Source organism: Gopherus evgoodei, chromosome 1 (assembly GCF_007399415.2).
Source record: "Gopherus evgoodei ecotype Sinaloan lineage chromosome 1, rGopEvg1_v1.p, whole genome shotgun sequence".
Taxonomy (NCBI): Eukaryota; Metazoa; Chordata; order Testudines; family Testudinidae; genus Gopherus; species Gopherus evgoodei.
Genome location: NC_044322.1, coordinates 144,849,947 through 144,872,838, shown reverse-complemented (window position 1 = coordinate 144,872,838; position 22,892 = coordinate 144,849,947). Strand labels below are relative to the sequence as shown.

The window sequence follows — 22,892 nt, the reverse complement described above, 5'->3', positions numbered from 1 at the left end:
AGGGTTATAAGGAATAACCAGCATGGATTTGTCAAGGAAAAAAAAAAAAAAAAAAGATTACCCCAAACCTACCTAATTTCCTTCTTTGACATTGTTACTGTCCCAGTTGAGTCCCACCTGACATTCTCATAAGCAAACTACAGACATGATCTAGATGAAATTACTTTAGGGGGTGCAAAACTGGTTGAAAGACTGTACTTTAAAGAGTAATCACCAATGCTTCACTGTCAAACTGGGAGGATGTATCTAGTGGGGTCCCACAGGGGACAGTGCTATTCATTATTTTCATTAATAACATGGATAATGGAGTGGAAGGCATGCTTATAAAATATGCAGACGATACAAAGTTGGGAGGGGTTGCAAGCACTCTGGAGAGCAGGATTAGAATTCAAACCACCATGAAAATTTGGAGAATTGCTCTGAATTTAACAAGATGAATTACACTAAAGATAAGTGCAAAGTACTTCATTTAGGAAGGAAAAATCAAATGCACAACTACAAAATGGGGAATAACTGGCTAGGTGGTAGTACTGTTAAAAGGATCTGGGGTACTCTAGCAGATAACAAATTGAATGAGTCAACAGTGTGAGGCAGTTGTAAAAAAGGATAATGTTCTGGGGTGTATTAACTGGAGTGTCAAGACATGGGAAAGCAGCAAAGAATCCTGTGGCACCTTATAGACTAACTGACATTTTGGAGCATGAGCTTTCGTGAGTGAATACTCACTTCATTGGATGCATGTATCCGATGAAATGGGTATTCACCCACGAAAGCTCATGCTCCAAAACGTCGGTTAGTCTATAAGGTGCCACAGGATTCTTTGCTGCTTTTACAGATCCAGACTAACACGGCTACCCCTCTGATACAAGACATGGGAAGTATGGTGATGCCTCAAAACAGAACTACTGTATTCATTGTGGGCACAACACTTTAGAAATGATATGGAGAAATTGGAGGGAGTGCAGCAGAGAGTAACAAGAATGAGAATCAGTTTAGAAAACCTATCTATGAGGAAAGATTGAGAAAACTGTGCATGTTTAGTTTTCAGAAAAGACAACCGAGAGGGGAACCTGATAACTGTCTCCAAACATGATAAAGGCTGTTATAAAAAGGATTGTGATCAATTATTCTTCATATACATTGAAGGTAGGACAAGAAACAAGGGGCTTGATCTGCAGTGAGGGAGATTTAGGTTAGATATTAGGTAACTCTTTCTAACGATAAGCATGGTTAAGCTCTGGCATAGGCTTCCAATGGAGGTTGTGGAATCCCAATCATCAGCGGTGTTTAAAAACAGGTTAGACAGACAAACACCTATCGGGGATGGTCTAGGTTTACTTGATCCTGCATCAGTGCATGTCTCTTCTTAAGGTGCCTTTCAGCCTACATTTCTATGATTCTCGGTGTATGGCCTCAGGGGACTGAATTTTACATTCTGCCCAAAAGAAAAAGGCTACTGATTCCTGATGTAGAGTGAGTAGCTGAAAGGCACTCATGCTACTTGTCTAACGTCTCTCATCATCAAGCTGTTGTCTACCTTGATCAGTGAATAATACCCAGTTCTTGTATAGCCGGCATATTTAGCTTCAGTCCTACAAACTTTTGTAAAACTAACCAAATCATTGGGGAAAAAAATTACACTGTGGGTCCCCCCGCCTTAGATCACACTCCAGGAATAAAATTCTGCTTCCAATGCACATCCCCAGCTCTGGAGACTGGCATCTCTGGCAGTTATTTTTCTCAACATTTGAAGAAAAAGGAGACTCTCTTATGATCTAATTTGAGTATGTCCACCATACAAAGAATGTTGTCACTTTGTGGTACAGGGGAAGAGTGTGAGGTTTCCTTTTTGATTGTGATCTCAATTTCTGTGCAAAACACCATTACACATTCCCAACTGTAGTAACTTTATCAAGGACACTATTATGCCCAGAACCCATAAAAGAGAGGCTTGCAGCTGGATGCTTACTGCTCAGTAGTGGATATATATCAGAGTACAGCTTCCCTGCTCCTTTCTTCAAATAGGAATACTCTTGCTTGAAGAGTCTCTCTTTTGTTTACTCCTGGATGATCTAAAACTATACTGGGTATTAGACTTGTTTTCCCTAAATTGAAACAAATCTATGGGACTGCAGGGTTTCCATGAATGATTATCTGGATGCTTGTATTTACCTCTCCACTTGTCTGGAGATTTATCAGAATGTTATTCCCATACAGAAAAAGACAGATGCCCTACAGTCACTAGTAAAAAGACCTGATTTACACATTCAGTGACATCAAAAGATAGAATTCTGCCTTGGCAGTATTAGGTAGTGTGACACCCCTGAAAACAGAGCGAAGAGAATCTATTGTAAAAGGAGCAAATAAAGGAACGAAGAAAGGAACTGGTTAAGTTGAACGGATGTCTCAAAATTCTTTAAGTCCATGACTGCTAAAATCCAGAGCAATGTCTCCCTCCTAAAGGAAGGCTTCTCTACAGATCTGCTGAGGCATTTGAAGCTGAGCATTGATTTGATCTCAATGGGCCATATCAGAACAAATATGTGCAATGCCTGAGAAGTGTGTAACTCAGCAGCAGCTGCCTTTGCTGCACCAACTGACATGAGTTTATGAATTGCCTGCACCGTAAGGGCTACCTGTTCCATGTTCCTGATCACTGAAGATGCTACAGAGGATAGAGAAAGAATTTTGGTAAACATTACTACATAGCCCCTGGAACCTACTGTGACAGCTCATTTTCTGAGATTGGGTCAAGAATACTGCCTTCTCAGGAGGTGCGCTGAGTGTTTGGAGTCATGCAATTGGTCTGTGTGCTCCGTTTTTGCTTGGTCCTTGACCTCTTCTTTTCTTAAGTGGTTTGGACCAAAATCTGTATTTGTTGTACCAATAAAGTGGTGTTTTTCTAAACTGTCTAGAATTAAATTGACAAAAGGAACTCTTAAATTTAATAATATGCTTTTCTTTTCTTGCATTTTCTGCTACCTCATTTTTGAGGACCTCACTGAACCACTGCAAACCTTGCAGCTGCTGAGATCCATTTGATATGGCAATTGCCTCTCCACAGGCACATGCTGGTCATTTCATTAGAGGAAAAAGTATCTTGTTGAAAATTATAGCATTTAGGAAGGTGTCAGTAATAAGTGACCAGAGATATTTTCTTGATGAACAGTTTTAACTTTTACCATAAAACGTAAATAGATTTGCATACAGCAGAGATATAACAAAAACAAAACATGTAAAAGACATAAAAGTAGGATAGATGCAGCAGAGAACTCCAAGAACCTCCTCCTTAAGGAAACAACAAATAATTCTGCACCAAGGATCCTCAGGAAAGAGGCCACCATCAGAAGGGATTACTGTCTTTTGCTAACAAAAAGTCTACTTTGACAGGTGTGTGAACTTTACTTTAGTATATTTCAGCTTCACTAAATTTTACATAATTTTGTAAACTGTTAAGACAGTGTTTCTCCTTTGGAAGGGACATCTTATGTTGAATCTATTCCAGATATCAATAGTTTCTGGGACAGTTTAAGAAAGAGGGGAGGGGAAAAAATGTTTTGTTTGAGGGTTCTGCTTCCTTCCTTTGAAGATTTAAAGATGCTACTGTATTTTTCTTAAAAGCAAGAAAAATCAATGTATCTGTGGTTTCTTTGATGGATTCTTATAATTGTGAAGAAGACATTTCACTTTTCTTCTTGGATAAATAGATAAGATAATATATACCTTTATATCTGATATTTTCCCCTTTTTTCTTTTGAGAAAAGGAAAGAATTAGAGGAAGATATGTCCAATGAAGTTTGGGCTAATACATTTTCTGGACTCTTGGAAGGAACAGAGAGCAATGGAAACTTTACAAATCAGAATGCTAATCTGCATTATTAAATCCCTTTCTTCTTCTACAGGGAATTGTAGAATACTTGGATGAAACAGATATTTTTGTTTCCATGAGCTGCTTTTTTCTGCTGTCTAGAGACTTCCAAGGATTCACTGAAATGGAAACTTTTCTTGAAGCAACGGGACACTAAAAGAGGAACAAACCAAAATGGTCAAGGAAAAGGATTCTTGGTACAAAATACCTGTTCTTCCCCCAAAAGCTGGTAAAAACTATAAAAATCTATTTGAAAATTAATACCTCTGATTGAGGACTGATTCTTGATTAATGCCAGTAAACCTCAGTTACAGACACTTATGTTTCTGATGATAGTAACAGCTACAGGTGGCTTCTTACATTATCCGGTATCTGCCCAACTTACTTTGTCTTAGCACTTAGCATAGACACGTCTACCTACTCTGACAGCGGAATGTGAAGGTTAGACTGTTTTCCCTGTGCAGGAGCTGTATTAGCCGTTAATGTTATTGTTTGTTCCTTCACCTCCTGAGGCCTTTGAACAAGGAACACTAGGTCTGGCAGTGAGGAGGCCTTACCAACGGTATTAAGAGACTTATCTGCTATTTTGTTTGCTGTGGCTGAAAAAGAGACCATGCATACTAAGACAGACCCTCAATCTCTCCAATATCAACTTTCAAAAACATCCCATAGCTTTCTAAAAGTAGTGTCAAACCAAAGGATTGTATACTGCCAGTCACTTGTAAGAAAACATTTTGGTAAAGATGACAACAAATATTGACAAAAATGTCATTCTGAGGAGAAGAGTCTCCAGCTGCCTGTTGCCTCTATGGAAGCAGGACATTGAGCAGGGCAAGGTGGGAAGGGAAGTCACGTCTGGTGGAAGTGTGACCTCTTCTACTGTAGAGACTTTTTGGATCTTCTCACATATGCAAGGTAAGAAGTTCAAGGTCAATGGACTACATTTTGGATTATCATCCAGCAAGACGGTTAAAATGGCCTCCAAAAGTAAGAGCTTCAATTAGTAGCATAGATGTATATGACTGTTTGATAATTCACTGTAAAAAGCATTATTTGCTTTGAATAAGAAGTGCAAGTATATCAATAAAAATTGCAGTTAGAATTGGCAACTGTGTTTCATAAATTTTAGACGTACCCAAATTTAAGTAATTACTGGACTCATATTCCTTGTCATACCAAGTGTTTTACACAGTAGAGGTCCTTTTCTATCCAAAATTACATTAAACATTTGAATGGCATATAACAAAAAGCCTAAGCCTAGACAGATGTAAATACATATTTCAACAATTACTGCTAAAGAACAGAATTACATGAATATGAAAATCTGAATTCCAGTAGTGGTTCCTGGTTGGCTATTGAAATTGCCTTGGAAACAGTCAAGTCTAGAATGAGACTATGATTCTCCTCCCTTATAGCACCTGCACCACTTTGTCATAGTTATCATGACCTCCAGGCTGTGGCCAAGGCACATCACTGTTTCTGTTAATGGACTAGTTTCAATAGCATGCACTCAGAAGTGGACTTCACTGTTTCCATAACACTTGGAAAGACAATTCTGTTCAGTTATTGGAACAAAAGGGTCAATAATGGCACAGTCAAAATTATGCACATTCTTACACAGTGGAGGTAGAAAAGGATAAACATACCCTATTTTCTAGCTGAATTTCACCCAATCTCAATGACTGAGGTTGTGAGTGCATTGGGCAAGCTTCACTCAACCATTAGTGAGCTGGGCTCCTACCCACTGGGACTACTAAAAGCCGATAAAAAAGTGTCAGTCCATTACTGGTAAGAAAAATGCTGGTGCCTTTTGTGAAGTTGCCTTGATTGACCATCATCTTGAAACACTGTGCTAAAAAAAGTAATCTTGATGGTAGAGGTCTCAAACCTTCCCTTCATGGTGCAGATTACAGAAAGTTACAGTAGTGATTAACCAGTTCTAGCTAATACACAATGAAGTCTGTGATGAATAACTGCTTATCATTCCAAAGGGCCCTTGCATATGGTTTCCCAAACGGTCTCATCCTATCTCCAGTCCAGTGTACATGTGAGCTTCTAAGATTGTTTGGGCTACAATACAATCGGTATATTGATTATTGTTTCCTCATTGAACAGTAAATCTCCTATTTCCTGATGGTTAGCTAAAATAGGGTTCTGGCTGAAATGTAGCTGTTAGTCGCAATGAAGAAAAAGACAGAGGAGATGCTATTGGGCAAACCAACTAAAAACCAAAGAAAATCTTGACAATTTGATGGGATTTTCTTTCCATTCATTCTTAGGCCCTTTGGAACCACTAACAGAACCACATTAGTCTTTTACCTTTCCTTTGCACTGCATTTGTTTTCAACTCTGCCTTCACTTGGAAGCTTCCCCTATTACAGAAACATCACCATCGTGTTTGATTCATAAAGTGAGAGTACAATGACGTAATTCCAAACTCTGCAAAAGCCTCACAAATCCATGTATATATAGTAGATAATGTATTTCCCATAATAGTCAATACTAATGCTTGGATAGCAGCTTCTCGTCATAGCTGAATAACACTTCCCTCAAATGACCTCTTAATTTCTCCTGTGTTTTGGTCTTATTTACTCATCATCAAATGCTTGAACACCCTAAAGTTACTAGTACCAAAAAACTTACACAGATTAATCTTGGGAAAACATGATTACAGAACAGTCATCACATTCCTTACAATCATGTGTTTACCTGTTCATGTGGTGTCCACCTGTAGCTTGTTGGCAATGCATTTGACTGCAGTGGGAAAGATGATAGGTTCAGAACCAGACCTGTTATCTTTGTACTGTTATATGGATATGTATTGAAATCTCTATATTTACAAGCTTTTTATAACATCTTATAATGGCGTTCGTTTAAAAAATGTTCACCTTTCTAAATGTTCTAAATATTAATACAAAAACCAAGATATACACAAAAACTAAAATAATTCAAGAGAACTTCAACTAGGGTACCTATATGCTTTATAGTCCTTATGTGCCAGCAGCAGACCACCCCACCACAGGTAAGAAATGAGAAATTTTGAGGGCTATTGAACACTGAATTTTCACAGCAGAATAGCACAAAGTTATTTAGCAGTGTTCAACAGCCTTCAAACTCACTTCCATCTGTGGGGTACATTGGTTCAGCGGACAAGGGTCATGAAATAAGGGCATTTTGTTACACCTTATTTTAAGGCTAGTTGCATTTAAAAAAAAATACTGTACATAAAACAAAGATGCATAAGTCAAAACAGGTTTTACAGTGTTAGTAACTGTGAACTAATAAATAAACTTGAGACTTCCTCATATTTAAACATATCCCTTAACTACAAACAAGCTCTGATGCACCACAGGTGTACATTAAATGAACAGGTAAAAGTATATTGTGATTGTGTGATAATAGCTCTTAATCAACAACTCACTCAATGCAAGGTGAACTTTGCTATCAATCAGATCGCATGTGTAATGTACTGTTTTTAGCTTCAATTTGTGGACATTACATTGGTAATCCATTTCTTCTCTTAATAACCAAAGGAAATATGAGGAACTTATTTAGGGGTGCTAAGTGTTAGATTATGCAATTTTCTTATGGCTATGGATTGGGATGTGCAATTAAACGCAATAAAATAGCTAACCTTTATACCCCAAACTCTTTCTATAATGTGTGTCCACATTATAGACAAATATTTAAATGGGAAGTTTCTGTTATAATTTTTCAACATAAGAATTAGATGCAAATACCATAAATTAAGTGACTTCACTCTTCAAGGTAAAAGTTGGGTTTGTTTACTCATTTATGGTCCTAGTTTTCTGTCCTAGTCCCTCTCCAGCATGGATGTTTCATTGATGGCTGAGGGTAACACTTCAAAAATGAACCAGCTAAACAAACTTCCCAGCAGCACTTGACAGAGCTACACCTATTCTTCCCATTTCCAAAGCAGTACAGAATTAATTACCAGTTCTATGGATCTATTGTAAGTATAATAGACTAAAGAGCTATCACAGACACATTTATTGTAAAAGCACAATCCCAAGAGTGTCTAGAGAGGGCCAAAACGATTAACATAAATGCTTTGTCAGATCAAAAATAAAACCTGCACCGCCCAATTGAGGAATGAATTAAAACAGTGGGTTATCTTTCAAATTAACCAGGGCAGTTAGTGAGGAAAATTTCATGAAAGTGTAATTCTTAGCCTTTGTGAATCCACACAGCAGGCATTCTGCCAGCTGACAAGATGATGAAATTTTCATGCTTAAAAAAGCCCTCTTCATTTCCCAATTTAGATTAGCTATTTCTCTCTCTATTTGCTTTTCTGCAGCCGAATTTAAAAAACTGAGATCAATCTTTCAAAAGAATAATGCAGCTCTGGAAAGAAACGAAAATCTTTGGATATCATCTTGGCTTAATATATTTGCAGTTACAAATGAATAATTAAGATCAAGACTGGTATGTTATTTAATATTAAGGAATTAACTACTGGAATAATGCTAAATGCGGTTTGTGGTAGCTAAACAATATTTCAGTGTTCAGATGGAACCAGGCTGGTTTTTGCAACAAAGAAATGTACTTTACAAAAAGGTGAATGCATGCAATAAAACAGTAGGAATTATAGCAGCCTTGCACAGTTCTACTTGCCCACTTGCATAGTGTATTTATTTGGGAGTTTTTTTGTTTTGTCTTTTACAAGTAAAGTATCATTCGATTTTTATCAGCACCATGACAAACAGATTTTGTACCTAAGCTAATAAAATTTATAATGATAAATTTACAAGGTTGGACTTTTTAAGGCACTTAAACAGAATAAGGAATGAAGGAGGAGTCGTCTGAAATCCTTAAAGGCCTGATTCAAAGCCCATTGAACTCGCTGGAAAGACTCCCATTGATTTCAATGGGCTTTGGAACAGGCGTTACGAAATCATCCGAATCTAGGCACTGTTACCTTCATAAAATGTAGTTTACTATATTTAAGGTTAAAACAAAACCTTCAGATTTTCATATAGATACATTTCTGGTTTAGGTACAATTTTATCCCTATAGAAACAATAGTAATATCTGCCATACAAACGTGAACTAAAAATTTGTTTTTCTATATTAAATTTTTACCTCTCTTCCTGAACAACTGAAGGGCGCAAACATTCCAACAACAATCCGCTACACCCAAGTCTCAAAGTTTCATCCAAAGTTTTGCTCTGAATGTATGTCATTATAGGTTATAAGATTATATATTTCCCTTAGCCCAAACATGTCATTTGAAAATTTTCAACTCTAACTGTTACACAGCTATTAGAAGTACTGGATAAAAGAGATACAATGAAGCTCACAGAGCACCTGCCTCTCTAATTATTACTGGGATACAATAAAGGTTTCCTGTCCAATTCAAAGAAATCTCCTTTTTACAAACTAAAAATACTATTCTATTTGGAAATAAGCTCTGGCAGCACAATAATCTCAATCTTCTGGAGACTAATAATGATGCTTGGCATTTACACAGCTTTTTTACCTTCAAAATGCTGTACAAATAATTTGATCAACTGGTCTAAAGCTCAATTCTCAATAAATTCCTATTAAAATATATCAAAGAGTTCAGGGAACTCCTTGTTACACTGCTATAACTTCCACATGAAGGAGCTCATTAGTTATATTCAATCACAATTTCTATGAACCATGGAAAAGGATATTTAAAAAAAGTTAGAATGTAATGAACCTTTCTAATTGTTTGGCAGCATTCAAACAATAGCACTTTCCGTTTTGATTTATAACTTGATTTCATAATAATGTGGTACAAACCTATAGCAAGATGTTTACTGATATGGACAGAGCATTGTGCAATACTAACTCTTTCCTCTTAACTTGAACACAATTTGTCTCTTCCAATGTGTTCAGTATTGTACATTCTGTGCATGTAATGTTTTCTTGCACATTAAGTGCTCGAAATCTGCTTAGCACTTGTTAAATAATTATAACAATTTAAATGCATCAAATCTAGAAAAGTTTAGCAGGTAAGCAACTTTTATACTAAAGCTACATGCTTTGATATATTGCCTTAATAAAACAAATTTCATTACATAACAATAATTATGTTATTTGAATGTCCATTTTGGAAACAGATGAACTTTGAAAGGAAGCTTCTGCTAGGTTAATGTTAAATGAAGGTTTAATATGAGGTCTCAAACCCATACGTTCAGTATGGTGTTGCCTATTCAAACCATCTGCCAATGCCTTCAACTTTCATATGAAGGAGCAACTTATTCGCACTTGTAATTAAGTGATTAAATTTAAACATGGCAAAAAATGTTTGGCTCTCTGAAAACAGGGCTGTCAAATACTACAAACAAATATAAAGGAATTGAGATTTTTTTTTAAAAGAATTTCTTATAGGAATTGAGAATTTTTTTTCCACTGGCAATGTGATAAGTATGGAAACATTTACTTTAAAAGTATTAAGAATTAATACAGAGGGAAAAAACAGTACCCAAGTGAGAGCTATTAGAACATAAGCATAAACTGGAGCTACTAGAAAAAATTACTACTGTACTTCCCTGCAAACGTTTTGTAATATTCAACCAAAGGAACCATCAATTTGGTAAGCCATTCAAAAGACTAAATTTTCAAAAACAGAGTCTAATTTTGGTTACTCAGCTTTGTACACTTAAGGCCTTATTTTCAGAAGTGCTGAGCATCTGAAGCTCCCACATTGCCTATTATAAAATCAAATATCCTTTACCATTTCACAAAAACATTCCCAACCCATCTCACCATAAACCTGCTCCAGGATCTAGTTACAATTTATGTTGCAACTAAAAAAGAAAATTAACTCATTTCAGTAGATACACATTTTCACTGTATATGTAAAATCATACTTAAGTTAATATTAAGTTTGTCTGTACACTATAAAAGTGACTCAATTAGTCCCCTGACATCTGAATACTTTGATACCTAAGAAGTGGATGTGTCCAGCTTATAAGAAACACGGAGTACTTTAATCCATACGATACCTTTCATTTACGTTTTTGAACCGCAAATGGATACCTCAAGAATAGACAGTAACATTTTGCTATGAAACAGCCTTCTTCATGCTACTTGGAAGAGGCTGTATAATGCCAAAAATGCCAAAACCTTTATGCTTGTGTCTGGTTTCAACATGTTTGATTAAAAAAAATTGTATCAAAGTGGTTCAAAAAACCTTGCAAGCCAGAAAGAAACCTTCATAACCCACAGAGATAGTAAGAAGTTATTCTCTCTGTCATCCTTCAGAACCTTATTAATAGGCTGTTCATTAAACAATGCATCTTGAACCAGATTTAGTTTAAAAGAAAAGTTGGTATTTGCATGCTCAAATCCCTACCTTCATAGATTTTTCTCAATGCATTACAGTCATCTTTTCTTCAAAAAATAAACTTAAAATACAAAAGATCTACCCTATCTGTAACATGGCCAATAACTTACATGCAAAAATTTAAGATGTTCTTATCTATCATATCCTTTAGACTGGGGAATGTTAAAATTTATTTTGGAAACAAGAAGTATTTAAAATTAGGATTTAACATCCATCAATCTATTTTAATGAGAATAAAAATCACATTACTTATGGGGGGGGGAGGGGAAGTTGTTTGCAGCTACTATAAAAGCACAGTAACCAGTATTGCACAAAATGAATACACTGTGACCCCAAGAAAAACTGAGTACCCATTAGAGAACTGATGATTAATTTAACATTGTAAAGAATACTTTTTGGATACTTACATTATAGTAGCTTTTTAAGTAACGTCTAATATCCAAGAGTAGTTTGTTGTTCATTTGAATCATATAGTTGAAAGGCGACTCATCACATTCTTTCTTACTGCACTGTTGCAAGCTGGGTTCCATAAGCTTTCCCTGCAGATTAAAATAATGTTGAAAACAATCACAAAACCACTATAAAGTTATCACACGAGAGTGTGTATACAGTATATACACAAACATAGGCTAGCAATGTATAAAGAAACAAAATATTGTAAAACCTTTCTTCAATTTAATCCCAGACAGAAGTCTTCCTTCCTCCTACCCCATGACAATTGGCTTCTCCATTCCTAAAGATTCTTCTCCACTAGGATGTACAGTCTTCTCACTCTTCTCTTAAACAAATGTCATTTGGGGAACTTAACAAATCACTTGTTTCAGACTTTATCATTTAACTAATGATGTTGAATAAAAATAAACTAGTGAAATCTATAGTAAAATCAATTCCCCTGAAAAAGACAGGCTTATCACTTTTATCAAGGACACCAACATCCTTCTCAAAACTATTGATCGTAGTCTTGGAATCATTCCTATAAGCATCAAATGTGAAGATGTGCTACAAGAGTGTACATCATTAAGCTATCTTTTTTGTTTCAGGCTTATTTAATAATTTTTAAAAGTACAAAGAATAATATTAAAGGTTTATACCATGTCATCCACTAAAATTATAGACAGTACATTAATTGCCAACTGAAACACTTTGCATATCTTCACACATGTGAAATTGAGTTTTCAGATCCTAAAGATTGATTGTAAATAGCTAAAATTAAGTTAGTAAAATTCTCATTGTAAAGGAACACCCTATATGGCTGTATGATCGTAACAGTTTGGGAGGGATTTTTTTCCTGTTAATATTTCAAATCTGTTTTTCTGATCCGATCTGGTTAAAATCTCACCCACAACACTAAGCAATTCCAGAGCTTGACATAAGCTCTTCTACAGTTAGCCCATCTGCAAGTCGTCAAGCCTCCATGCAATTAACTATCGTATTTACAGCTGTAATGAAGCATAAGTCAAGGATTTACAAAGCATTGCTGATCTGTGTCTGTCCTTTCCTCTTGCTTGCTTCCAATGACTGCTTTGTTTTGATTCAAAAAATGCAAAACATCTGCTGTTTGTCCAAATTAACTTAAAATAATTACTTTTAATTTAGATAAAGGATATATTTGCTTTAACTTTCAAGGTTTTCACTACTCTGCAGCCTACTAATTTGCCAATGACTAGTCCATGCATAACATTGCAGCAGAGTTAAATACCTGGCCCTATTTCAAGTTCTGAGCCAAGGTCAGAGTTACATTTTTTGGCAGCACTTCCTGACAGGAATGCATCCCCTATGACTTTTGATGTCTGATATACAAAGACAGCAGGAAAGATAGTGCAGAAGTACCTTTCTGTCAAGAAGGGAAGTGGGATGTAAAAAGAAAAACACTGATTTTCAAAAACACTATGTTCCAATTAATATGATTTAGGATAAGAAAATGTTATTGCTACAAAGAGGCTTCATTAAATAGAAAATTGCAAGTTACAAAGTTAAGATAAATATTAAATATTAAAAAAATTACACTAACTTCTATTTGTAAAGCAAAGCAGATGCACCATTTGGCTTCATTAATCTGACAAATGCTTCCAGAGTACAATGCTGAAATGTGTGAATGGAATAGGATTCAGCACTGACAATCTCTGATCCAAAGTTATCAATAACAGAACCAAAACAGTGTCTTTTCCCAATCCAAATTCCAATGACTCTTGTTTGAAAAAAGGCTTTTCAAAAAGAAAAAGCTTATCAAACCTACTAGGGAAACAAAAAGACCAAAAACTAACCGAACCGTCAAAGACATTGTCATAAATGTTCTCTGTTCCACATCTTGGACAGGAAAACTTGAATCTTTCACAATCCCTATATTTCTCCTCATCAGTGAGCTGAGCCGGGCCACCAAGTAAGGCATCATTCTCCTCATCTTTATGGTAATGGTGATGGACTTTGAATTGGGAGGGATCCAGTCCTATTAATAAGAAATAAAAATTCCAAGACCAAAGTAAGCGATTCAGCTAGGTCAGGTTTTTTCCCTTAGATTTGGTACCACAGCTTCAAAATGGGTCACAAAAATGTAAATTCAGAAAGTAAAACTCTGTCTTCAGGAAAGGATTGCTTTAAAAAAATATAAATACATTTTACAATGTTTAACCTAAGATAAGGTTCACGTAACACGAAGAAATCACTTATCTTTTTATACAAGATTGCTTTATAAATAAAAGCAGCACACTGCATTATCCATCATGGGAGTATGCAACAGAACATTTTGTTTCTGAGGAAACCAGTCCTCACGGATGGTTTTATTGTTATTTTCTTTTTAAGTTATACTGAAAATATTTCAATAAAATGTGCATCGTTATTAAGAAATAGTCTTTAAATCAAAATGGGACCACTAAAACTGAAAACAGAGAATAAAAATCCCCTTAAAGAAACACGAGTGCACTGCTATTACCAACTCTTTCAAGTCCGTATACAACTACCAACTCTGATTTCAATGCAGTGGTCTATTTCATTTTGGCTCAGTGGTTAACAGCATGTAGGTTTCAATCTAATGCAGCGGTTAAAATTCAGGAGCAGGATTTTAAAAGGTAGTGTTGGAGACAAAATGATTTATTTCTGGTTGCCAGAACCCAAGAATTTAAACAAATATATAAAAAAAATCCTAAAAATACTGACTCAATAAAAAGAAAAAAAAAACATAAGCACAAAGTTCATTTTCCCTCGTTATCTGAGGGTCAAAGTAAAGCTGGTGAATTTCACATTTCTTGACGTGTTTTTAGCAGCATGTTTAACTTTTTTATTTTTATTTTTTTTTATAAAAAGGACTAGTTACTTGATCTGCAATTTATTTTTAACCTAGGTAAAGACAATCTAGATCAATGTCCATCAAAATTTATATTCTAATACGGACATATGACAAAATGTTCAGGAACAATGGCTTACTTTATTATAAAAGAAAAAGGTCTTATAAAACATTTCTATAAAGGAATATTTTCAGAATAAAGTGAAAGTTTAAGAAAAGTAAATGAAGTAAGGAAGTAAAATGTGTCATCTCACATTATTTAAGTAAGTGTGAAATCCAACAATTTAGCAATGATTTTAGAGAAGTTGGAAAAGGATGAGCATCCAGCTACACTTCTTTATAAGACTGAAGTCTTTGTCTTACCACGTGAAAAGAAATAATATTTATACACCTAAAGAACTTACCTTGGCACAAAACTGAGTTCAATTAAACTTGTATGTATAACACCATTTAAATTTATTACAAAATAAAAAATTCTGCAATTAATTTTTTAATCATTACACTATTTTTTTCTATAACTAATAAATGGGTCAGATTTAAGCAAAAGAAAGAAGTGTATTGCAAACAAAATACCACTTTAACCTATTTAATTTCAATTAAAAACTTATCCCAGACGAGCATTTGAAGAATTTCCTCCATATATACACACAAAGACAATTAACATGAATAAAGACTAACATCATACCAGATTAGATTTTTAAACTTAGTATAGATTTTTACAGGTCATTAGAAATAAAAGAACATTTCTAATAGCAGCTGTTGCACACTCCATGGTACACAGGGTCCCTTATGAGAGACAGCATGTTTTTTTAAAAAACAAGTTCATCCGTACACTTTGAAAAAGACAAATGTTCTGCAAGACAAGTAGTAGATAAAAGTTTTATTAAAAATTTCTCTCCTCCTCCTCAACATTTTCTTCATATGACAGATTCTCAGAGGGAAAAACAAAAGGTGGTCTATCTGAGGTCTAAGACAATAACGATGAGTGCAAGGACATATGTACAATATAAACACTCTCTCTTTGTTGGAAATGTAGAAATGGAGTAAAAGGTAGTGATGGCTACTTTAATGTAGAAATAGCAGTAAATTCCAATTACAAAAGTATCTTTAATTCTTGCTCAAAGAATCTTTCACTACACTCAGATAAACCCTTTCACTAAATAAAAATTAAAGAAGGGATATCATACTTTGCCCTTTCTGATGAAGTCCACAGACTTTAGTTAAACTCTGATTTTCCAACATTCAGGTTGTGAAAAGTGGTGGGACAAGGTAGGTAGAGACACATGGGTAAAAACTCAAATAAATAGGTAACCTTCTTCTACTTTTAAAAAAAATCTATCATTTGACTAGCTATTTTGATTGGGGAAAACAAAAGAAGAATCATGGTGATGATACAGCAAAGTAAACCTTACGTAATCATGTGAACAGTCTCACTGAAATCAATGGGACTCATCAGGTGCTTAAAAAACATGCCTATATTAATTGATTTTCTTGCTGAACTGGGTCCTATATTATCTATTATTTCCTTTCACGGATTGTTACTTGGATACTTAATCCATTTCAGAATATCAAGTTGCATCCTCCACAGCAAGGCAGAATGCCCTATTTTGGTAAACAAAACCACAGCATGGAATATTTAAAGAATGGAAAAACTGCTCCTCTTCCCGTTGTAGTACATTTTTCTGAAAAAGAAGGCCCCAAGAGTTGTAAGCAATAAACTTCTGCTTTTGACTCTTATCTTTCCATGACATTGGCAAAATCATATGGGCTTGCCAATTATTTCAGATTTAGTTTCAAAGTGAACACTTTACTATCATTAAAGGCTCTCGACTACAGGCCAGTTTTTTAGCCTTAAAAAATGGAGAGGATGTATTCATGATTTTAAAAAACAAAAAAACAAAAAACCTTCAGAAATTAAGTAATGGTGAAGATAAACCAAAGAGATTTACCTTTGTATGACAGAAATACACAAGAAAAGAAAGGTCTGGACATTGCCGTTGAAGTTATAATTGCTGTTTTAAAATACTAAATGAATGACCAAAGTTTATACTGTTTTGGTCTGCTTACTAAAATAATTTGAAGGTAAAACTTTTGTAGGTGACTGTGGGGGGAAGGGCAGCTTTTTCCTCCAAAAACTACAGTGGTGAACATAAACAAAGCAGAAGTCATAAGAAGTGTCAGTTTTTAGGGCAACTACAGGAGATAGGGTAACAGATTTACTGATTTCTGTAGACTACCAAAAATTATCATCTTTAAAAAATTGAGATTAGTCTTAAAATCAGCATTTTTTGGAAGCTATGCAAACAGAAAAGTTTATATACTTATACCTTTGCTCATTAGAGGTTTTGTGAAACAAAAGGAAAATAGTATCTGGTGCTGCCACCTAGAGACGAAGGGCGTGAATTTCTTTTAGAATCACGTCAGGTAAGTGGAAATGTACTTCAGCATTCACCTCCATACATACTGAAGGCATGGAAAGATTCTGATTATCTAAACCCTCAGTATCATACACTGCAAAGAATTCCTCTACCTAGAGACTTTTTTGCCAGTAATGCTCCGTTATACAAATGCCCAAATAACCTTACCAACATTGCTTAAATTTAGATAATAGGGATCTTACTATAATGCTAAGTTAAATTGTTTGTTTGACTGAATAGACATCCTAAAAGGAAAACCTATATATAATGAAAACACTGGCATGATTAAACTTTGATCTTGTAAAGAAAAAAAATGAAAATGCAAGTATTACTACTATAAACAAGGTTTACAGAATTAGCGGCTAAAGATAGAACACATCAATTTAGTCATCCAGTCCATTTCTATGCCAGAGCAAGACTATTCTCAAACAGTAATGCTTTACTTTCTCTCTCTCTCTCTCTCTCTCTCTCTCTCTCTCTCTCTTTTTAAATGTACTTATCACACACTAAGGACCCGTTTGTAATTAAAAATAAATAAAATTAAAAAAGAGAGAGAGAGAGAGAGACCACATGCTTGCTCTCCAAAAAAGAACCCTCATGGTCTCCCCTAAATCACACTTCAAGCAAGGGCCTGAACCTTGTTAACAAATGCTGACCATCACAAGAGAATTATTTAGTTGATACCAAATTCACAGCATCCAGAGATTTAAATAAGGGGCTGCTAACTCACACACTTTATCTGATTTCCAGTTAAGATATTGTGGAATACAAGGTTGCTCAGCAAAGTATGTGAATAGCACAGCTGAGCAGTTTTATTATTTTTTTAAAAATAAATCTTGACTAACCAAGATCTATTAAAATTAAAACTGATCAATTCATGGATGTGGTGGTTAGGAAATATAATCATATTGCTTTGTCTTTCCTTTCCCTCCTACTCAAACCCACAGATGTGGTTTCCCTTCATTGTATAATATGACAAAACAGACTGTAAATTCTCTGGGGGCAAGAACCATGTACAATTTATATGTATAGTGAAGAGAGTAGCACAATTTGGGGAGCTGTAAAATAAATAATTTTAAAGGCAGTTGCTTTGGTAATTCCTATAGGACAAAGTTCAAAAAATGTTCTATCTTTAAAATGAGTTTCTATAAAATTACATTACATAGCCCATACAAAAGGGTTCTCCTCAGAACAAATAAGACAGGCAACGATTACCAGAAGTAAAAACAATCTCCTGAAAAAAGTAGTCACCATTACCAAACTAAACAGGAACTAGAAAAGCAACTTTCCTAAAATTAACATGCTGCAAAACTGTTTGCATGTCAAATAAAGAACACCAGTATCTGCACAAGCCTATAGACCACTGAAATTTCTCATGGAAATCAATTATACAGACATGGGAAAAATTCCCTTTTACGCAGCAAACAGTGTCAGTAATTCACACAGGCTTTTAAACACCAGTAAGCTTCAAAGGAGGAGTGAACTCCATAGAATTACCATCTCAGTTGCTTGGCTGCTTTTAGAAAACACCTTACTAAAGGGATGAAAGAAACGCACTCAGTAGATCCTAGGACAGAAATAAATTTGAGAATGTTGACCTTTTGAAAATGGTACTTGAAACAGATCTTGCTCTAGGTTGCATTGGAGAAAGCTAAAGAAGTCAGATAGTTTGCACCAAAAAGGAGACACTCATTGTCTTCTGGAAAAGGTTCTTCAGCAATCTACCTTCCGTTAATTTCCTCAGACTCAAGAAGTATGTTGACATTGCATAGCACTTCAGAATCAAGGTACCACAAATCATAACCCTTTTGGATAGGCTCCTTAGATGGGTGCTAGAGAGACAATAGGTTGCTTCTATGAGGACGTAATGGAACTGAGTGATGACAATAGGGTCAGGTCCACAAACCAATTTATTCAGAGCCACACTGGGGCTGTGGAAATCAGTTTCATTTGGTCACTGATACTCTCTCAGGACCTTTGGAATAATGAAAGGAAAAAGGAAGGAACATACAGAGTTTGCTGTGATTTTCAGGAACAGTAAATCTATACATCCCTAAGACTAGTCAGATTCCTCTTCCCCCTACTCCAAGTCCAAAGATAAGAGAACTTACAGATGGAACTTATAAGCAAACATCTCTGTTATTTAGAGTTATCTACATTCTGCAATTCTGGTGTAACACTTGTGGACTGAGGTTCCGTTCTCCAGCATTTAAAGTAGAGTGGCTGACCCAGTCTGCTCCAACGAAGTGGGTATTCACCCACGAAAGCTCATGCTCCAAAACGTCTGTTAGTCTATAAGGTGCCACAGGACTCTTCGCTGCTTTTACAGATCCAGACTAACACGGCTACCCCTCTGATACTAGTCTGCTCTGAGACTGAAATCATCAGCATAGTATGTGTAGTGCTTTAACATCACAGAAAATCTTTTCTGCTCATTTCAAGATAAGCAATGTCTCCCTGAGCAGGGCTACACTTCATCTGCCATGACTAGTGAGGTGAGCCACCACTGCAGCATTCGCTAAATGGAGAATGACTCAATTCTGTAAAACAGAAGGTCTGAAGATGTTTCTGGCTCTTTGATCACTTGCTCTGCAAAGACATCTGGTTCACATGACATTTCTCACTACAGTGGCTCAATTCAGATCCAGCTATTTGAAAAGATCAGCAAAGTTTAATCCATCAGACACAATATTTTCCTAAATTTATCCAGAAGGGAGGGTTTCTTCTTCAGAAAATGTTCTTGGATCCACTGCAAGAAGACAGAAAGCCAGGATTTCCTGTGTAACAGAGACTGAGACACATAGGGCTGGTCTATACTACAAATTTAGGTCAGTTTAACTACATTGTTCTGCGCTGTGAAAAATGTCACAACGTCTGCGATGCAGTTAAGCCAACCTAAGCCCCAGGGTAGACATTACTAGGTCAACAGACAAATTGTTCCATAAACCTAGTTATGACCTCTCAGAGAGGTGGATTTACGACAGTGAAGGAAGAACCTCGTCCGTCACTGTAATAAGAGTCTAACTACAGCAGCACAGTTGCCTAGTGTAGACATAGCCTAAGTAAAAACAAGAAGACATTTAAGAGTCAAATGATTTGTCTGGTTACCTGATGAGGCTAAATAAGACGTTCTAGCCACTATAAAAACAAATTTCTGTTGGATTCCAGAGACAAACATATGTAGGTCACCTCCAGTATTGCAGAAAGATCCCAGAATAACTAAGTAGAGCCTGGAATGTTTGTAGATGACTCAAAGATTTATGATAGAACTCTGATCAACTATGTGAGAATTATATTTTTATTTTTCATATGGGTCTTTGGAAAAAAGACTTGGTTATACCACCCAATACAGTTTACATGCTAGAGAACATTCCTGATAAAATGCTGCAAAATAAGGAAACTTCGGGGGCATGGAGATATCAAACTGAACATATTTGGTTGTTAATCTTACAAGATGTTGCAATAGATATATGGATGATCAGTCTTGCAGAGCTACAGATGCTTAAAAAAAATCTCTGTTGTACAAATATCATACACCAAAAATAAAAATTTCCATCTTGAATTGCGCTGCAAAATGCAGTTTATGAATTTGAAAACAATAGAATCTACAGAGCGTTGAACAGTTTTTAAAATCTAGCCATTACATTTTGGAGTGACTAAATGGAAACTGAAATATCTTTTGATCCCCAATTGTGGGTACTGAATACTTTTGAAAACCCGGTCCTATATCTATAAGGCTAGCATAATCTTCTGAAGAATTTTTTAGGCTTTTGAAAACAAATGGATATAACTCAGCAAACCTTTCTGTCTTTCTTTGCCTCAGGATAATACAAGATTAAATCTTCAACTGCTCTATCTGGGCCATTACCAAAATGTCCACTGCCTCTGAACTGTAGGGTCTGAATTTTCTTTTGATTGTTCTGAAACTCATATGCAAGGTCAGCATTCTCGAAAGTCAGCACTCCACTGGACACAGACATAATGATTAGTGATCCATTAGTGATTATCTTTGAAAAGTCAAAGATGGGAAAGATTCCAGAGGACGAGAAAAGGGAAAAATATAGTGCTCATCTATAAAAGAAAGAAAGAAAGAAAGAAAGAAAGAAAGAAAGAAAGAAAGAAAGAAAGAAAGAAAGAAAGAAAGAAAGAAAGAAAGAAAGAAAGAAGAAAGAAAGAAAGAAAGAAAGAAAGAAAGAAAGAAAGAAAGAAAGAAAGAAAGAAAGAAAGAAAGAAAGAAAGAAAGAAGAAAGAAAGAAAGAAAGAAAGAAAGGACAACCCAGAAATTACAGACAAGTCAACTTAACTTCAGTATCCGGAAACATAATGGAGCAAATAATAAAGCAATCAATTTGCAAACACCTAGAAGATAATACCGTGATAAGTAAGAGTCAGCATGGACCTGTCAAGAACAAATAACGTCAAGCCAACCAAACAGCATTTTTTACAGGGTAACAAGCCTTGTGGATAAGGGTGAAGCAGTAGATGTTGTATATCTTAACTTTAGTAAGGCTTTTGATATGGTCTTGCATGACCGTCTCAGAAACAAACTAAAGAAATATAACGTAGATGCAATTACAATAAGGTGGGTACATAACTGGCTAGAAAACCATTCCCAGAGAGTAATCATCAGTGGTTCATAGTCAAGCTGGAAGGGCATATCAAGGGGGATCCTACAGTGATCAGTTCTGAGTCTGATTCTGTTCAGTATAAGAACATAAGAATGGCCATACTGGGTTAGACCAAAGGTTCATCTAGCCCAGTATTCTGTCTTCTGATGGTGGCCAATTCCAGGTGCCCCAAAGGAAATGAACAGAACAAGTAATCATCAAGTGATCCATCCCCTGTCACCCATTCCCAGTTTCTGGCAAACAGAGGCTAGGGACACCACTTCTGCCCATCCTAGCTAATAGCCATTGATGGACCTATACTCCATGAATTTATCTAGTTCTTTTTTTAACCCTGTTACAGTCTTGGCATTCACAATATCCTCTGGCAAAGAGTTCCACAGGTTGACTACACTGTGTGAAGAATCTTCATCAATGATTTAAATAATGGCATAAAGAGTACACTTATAAAGTTTGTGGGCAATGGGGTTGGGAGGGGTTGCAAGTGCTTTGGAGGATAGGATTTTAAGTCAAAATGATCTGGACAAACTGGAGAAATGGTCTGAAGCAAACAGGATGAAATTCAACATGGAGAAATGCAAAGTACTCCACTTAGGAAGGAACACATACAAAATGGGAAATGACTGCCTAGGAAGGAGTTCTGAAGAAAGGGAGCTGGGGTCATAGTGGATCATAAACTAAATATGAGTCAATAGTGTAACACTGTTGCAAAAAAAAAAGCAAACATTGTTCTGGGATATATTAACGGGAGTGTTGTAAACAAGACACGAGAAGTAATTCTTCTGCTCTACTCCGCGTTGATTAGGCCTCAGCTGGAGTATTGTGCCCAGTTCTGGGGACTGCATTTCAGGAAAAATGTGGACAAATTGGAGAACATTCACAGAACAGCAGCAAAAATTATGATGGGTCTAGAAAACATGACCTATGAGGGACGATTGAAAACATTGGGTTTGTTTAGATTTGAGAAGAGAAGACTGAGGGGACATGATGACAGTTTTCAAGTACATAAAAGGTTGTCACAAGGAGGAGGGAGAAAAACTGTTCTCCTTAACCTCTGAGGATAGGACAAGAAGTAATGGGCTTAAACTGCAGCAAGCGCTGTTTAGGTTGGACGTCAGGAAAAGCTTCCCAACTGTAAGGGTAGTTAAGCACTGGAATAAATTGCCTAGGGAGGTTGTAAAATCTCCATCACTGGAGATTTTGAAGAGTAGGTTAGACACCTGTCAGGGATGGTCTAGATAATACTTCAGTCCACTGCAATCAAAGTAGGACTGCACTAGATGACCTATTGAGGTCCCTTCCAGTCCTGTGATTCTATGGTTCTATGATTCTATAGCACCAGCTTGAAAGTTAATAGTTAAAATGG

At 35.9% G+C, this 22,892-nt stretch overlaps 1 protein-coding gene across 3 annotated transcripts in view; it reads right to left on the bottom strand.

Annotated features, from left to right (window-relative positions):
* POLA1 (DNA polymerase alpha 1, catalytic subunit) overlaps window positions 1-22,892 on the bottom strand; it is a 347,695-nt gene that overhangs the window by 156,915 nt on the left and 167,888 nt on the right. For all 3 annotated transcript variants that reach the window (XM_030575194.1, XM_030575210.1, XM_030575203.1), the window contains 2 exons: window positions 13,469-13,650; window positions 11,612-11,743 (listed from right to left, as the gene is read on the bottom strand). In XM_030575194.1, the coding sequence (XP_030431054.1) occupies window positions 11,612-11,743; window positions 13,469-13,650 (314 nt within the window). The remainder of the gene's footprint in view (window positions 1-11,611; window positions 11,744-13,468; window positions 13,651-22,892) is intronic.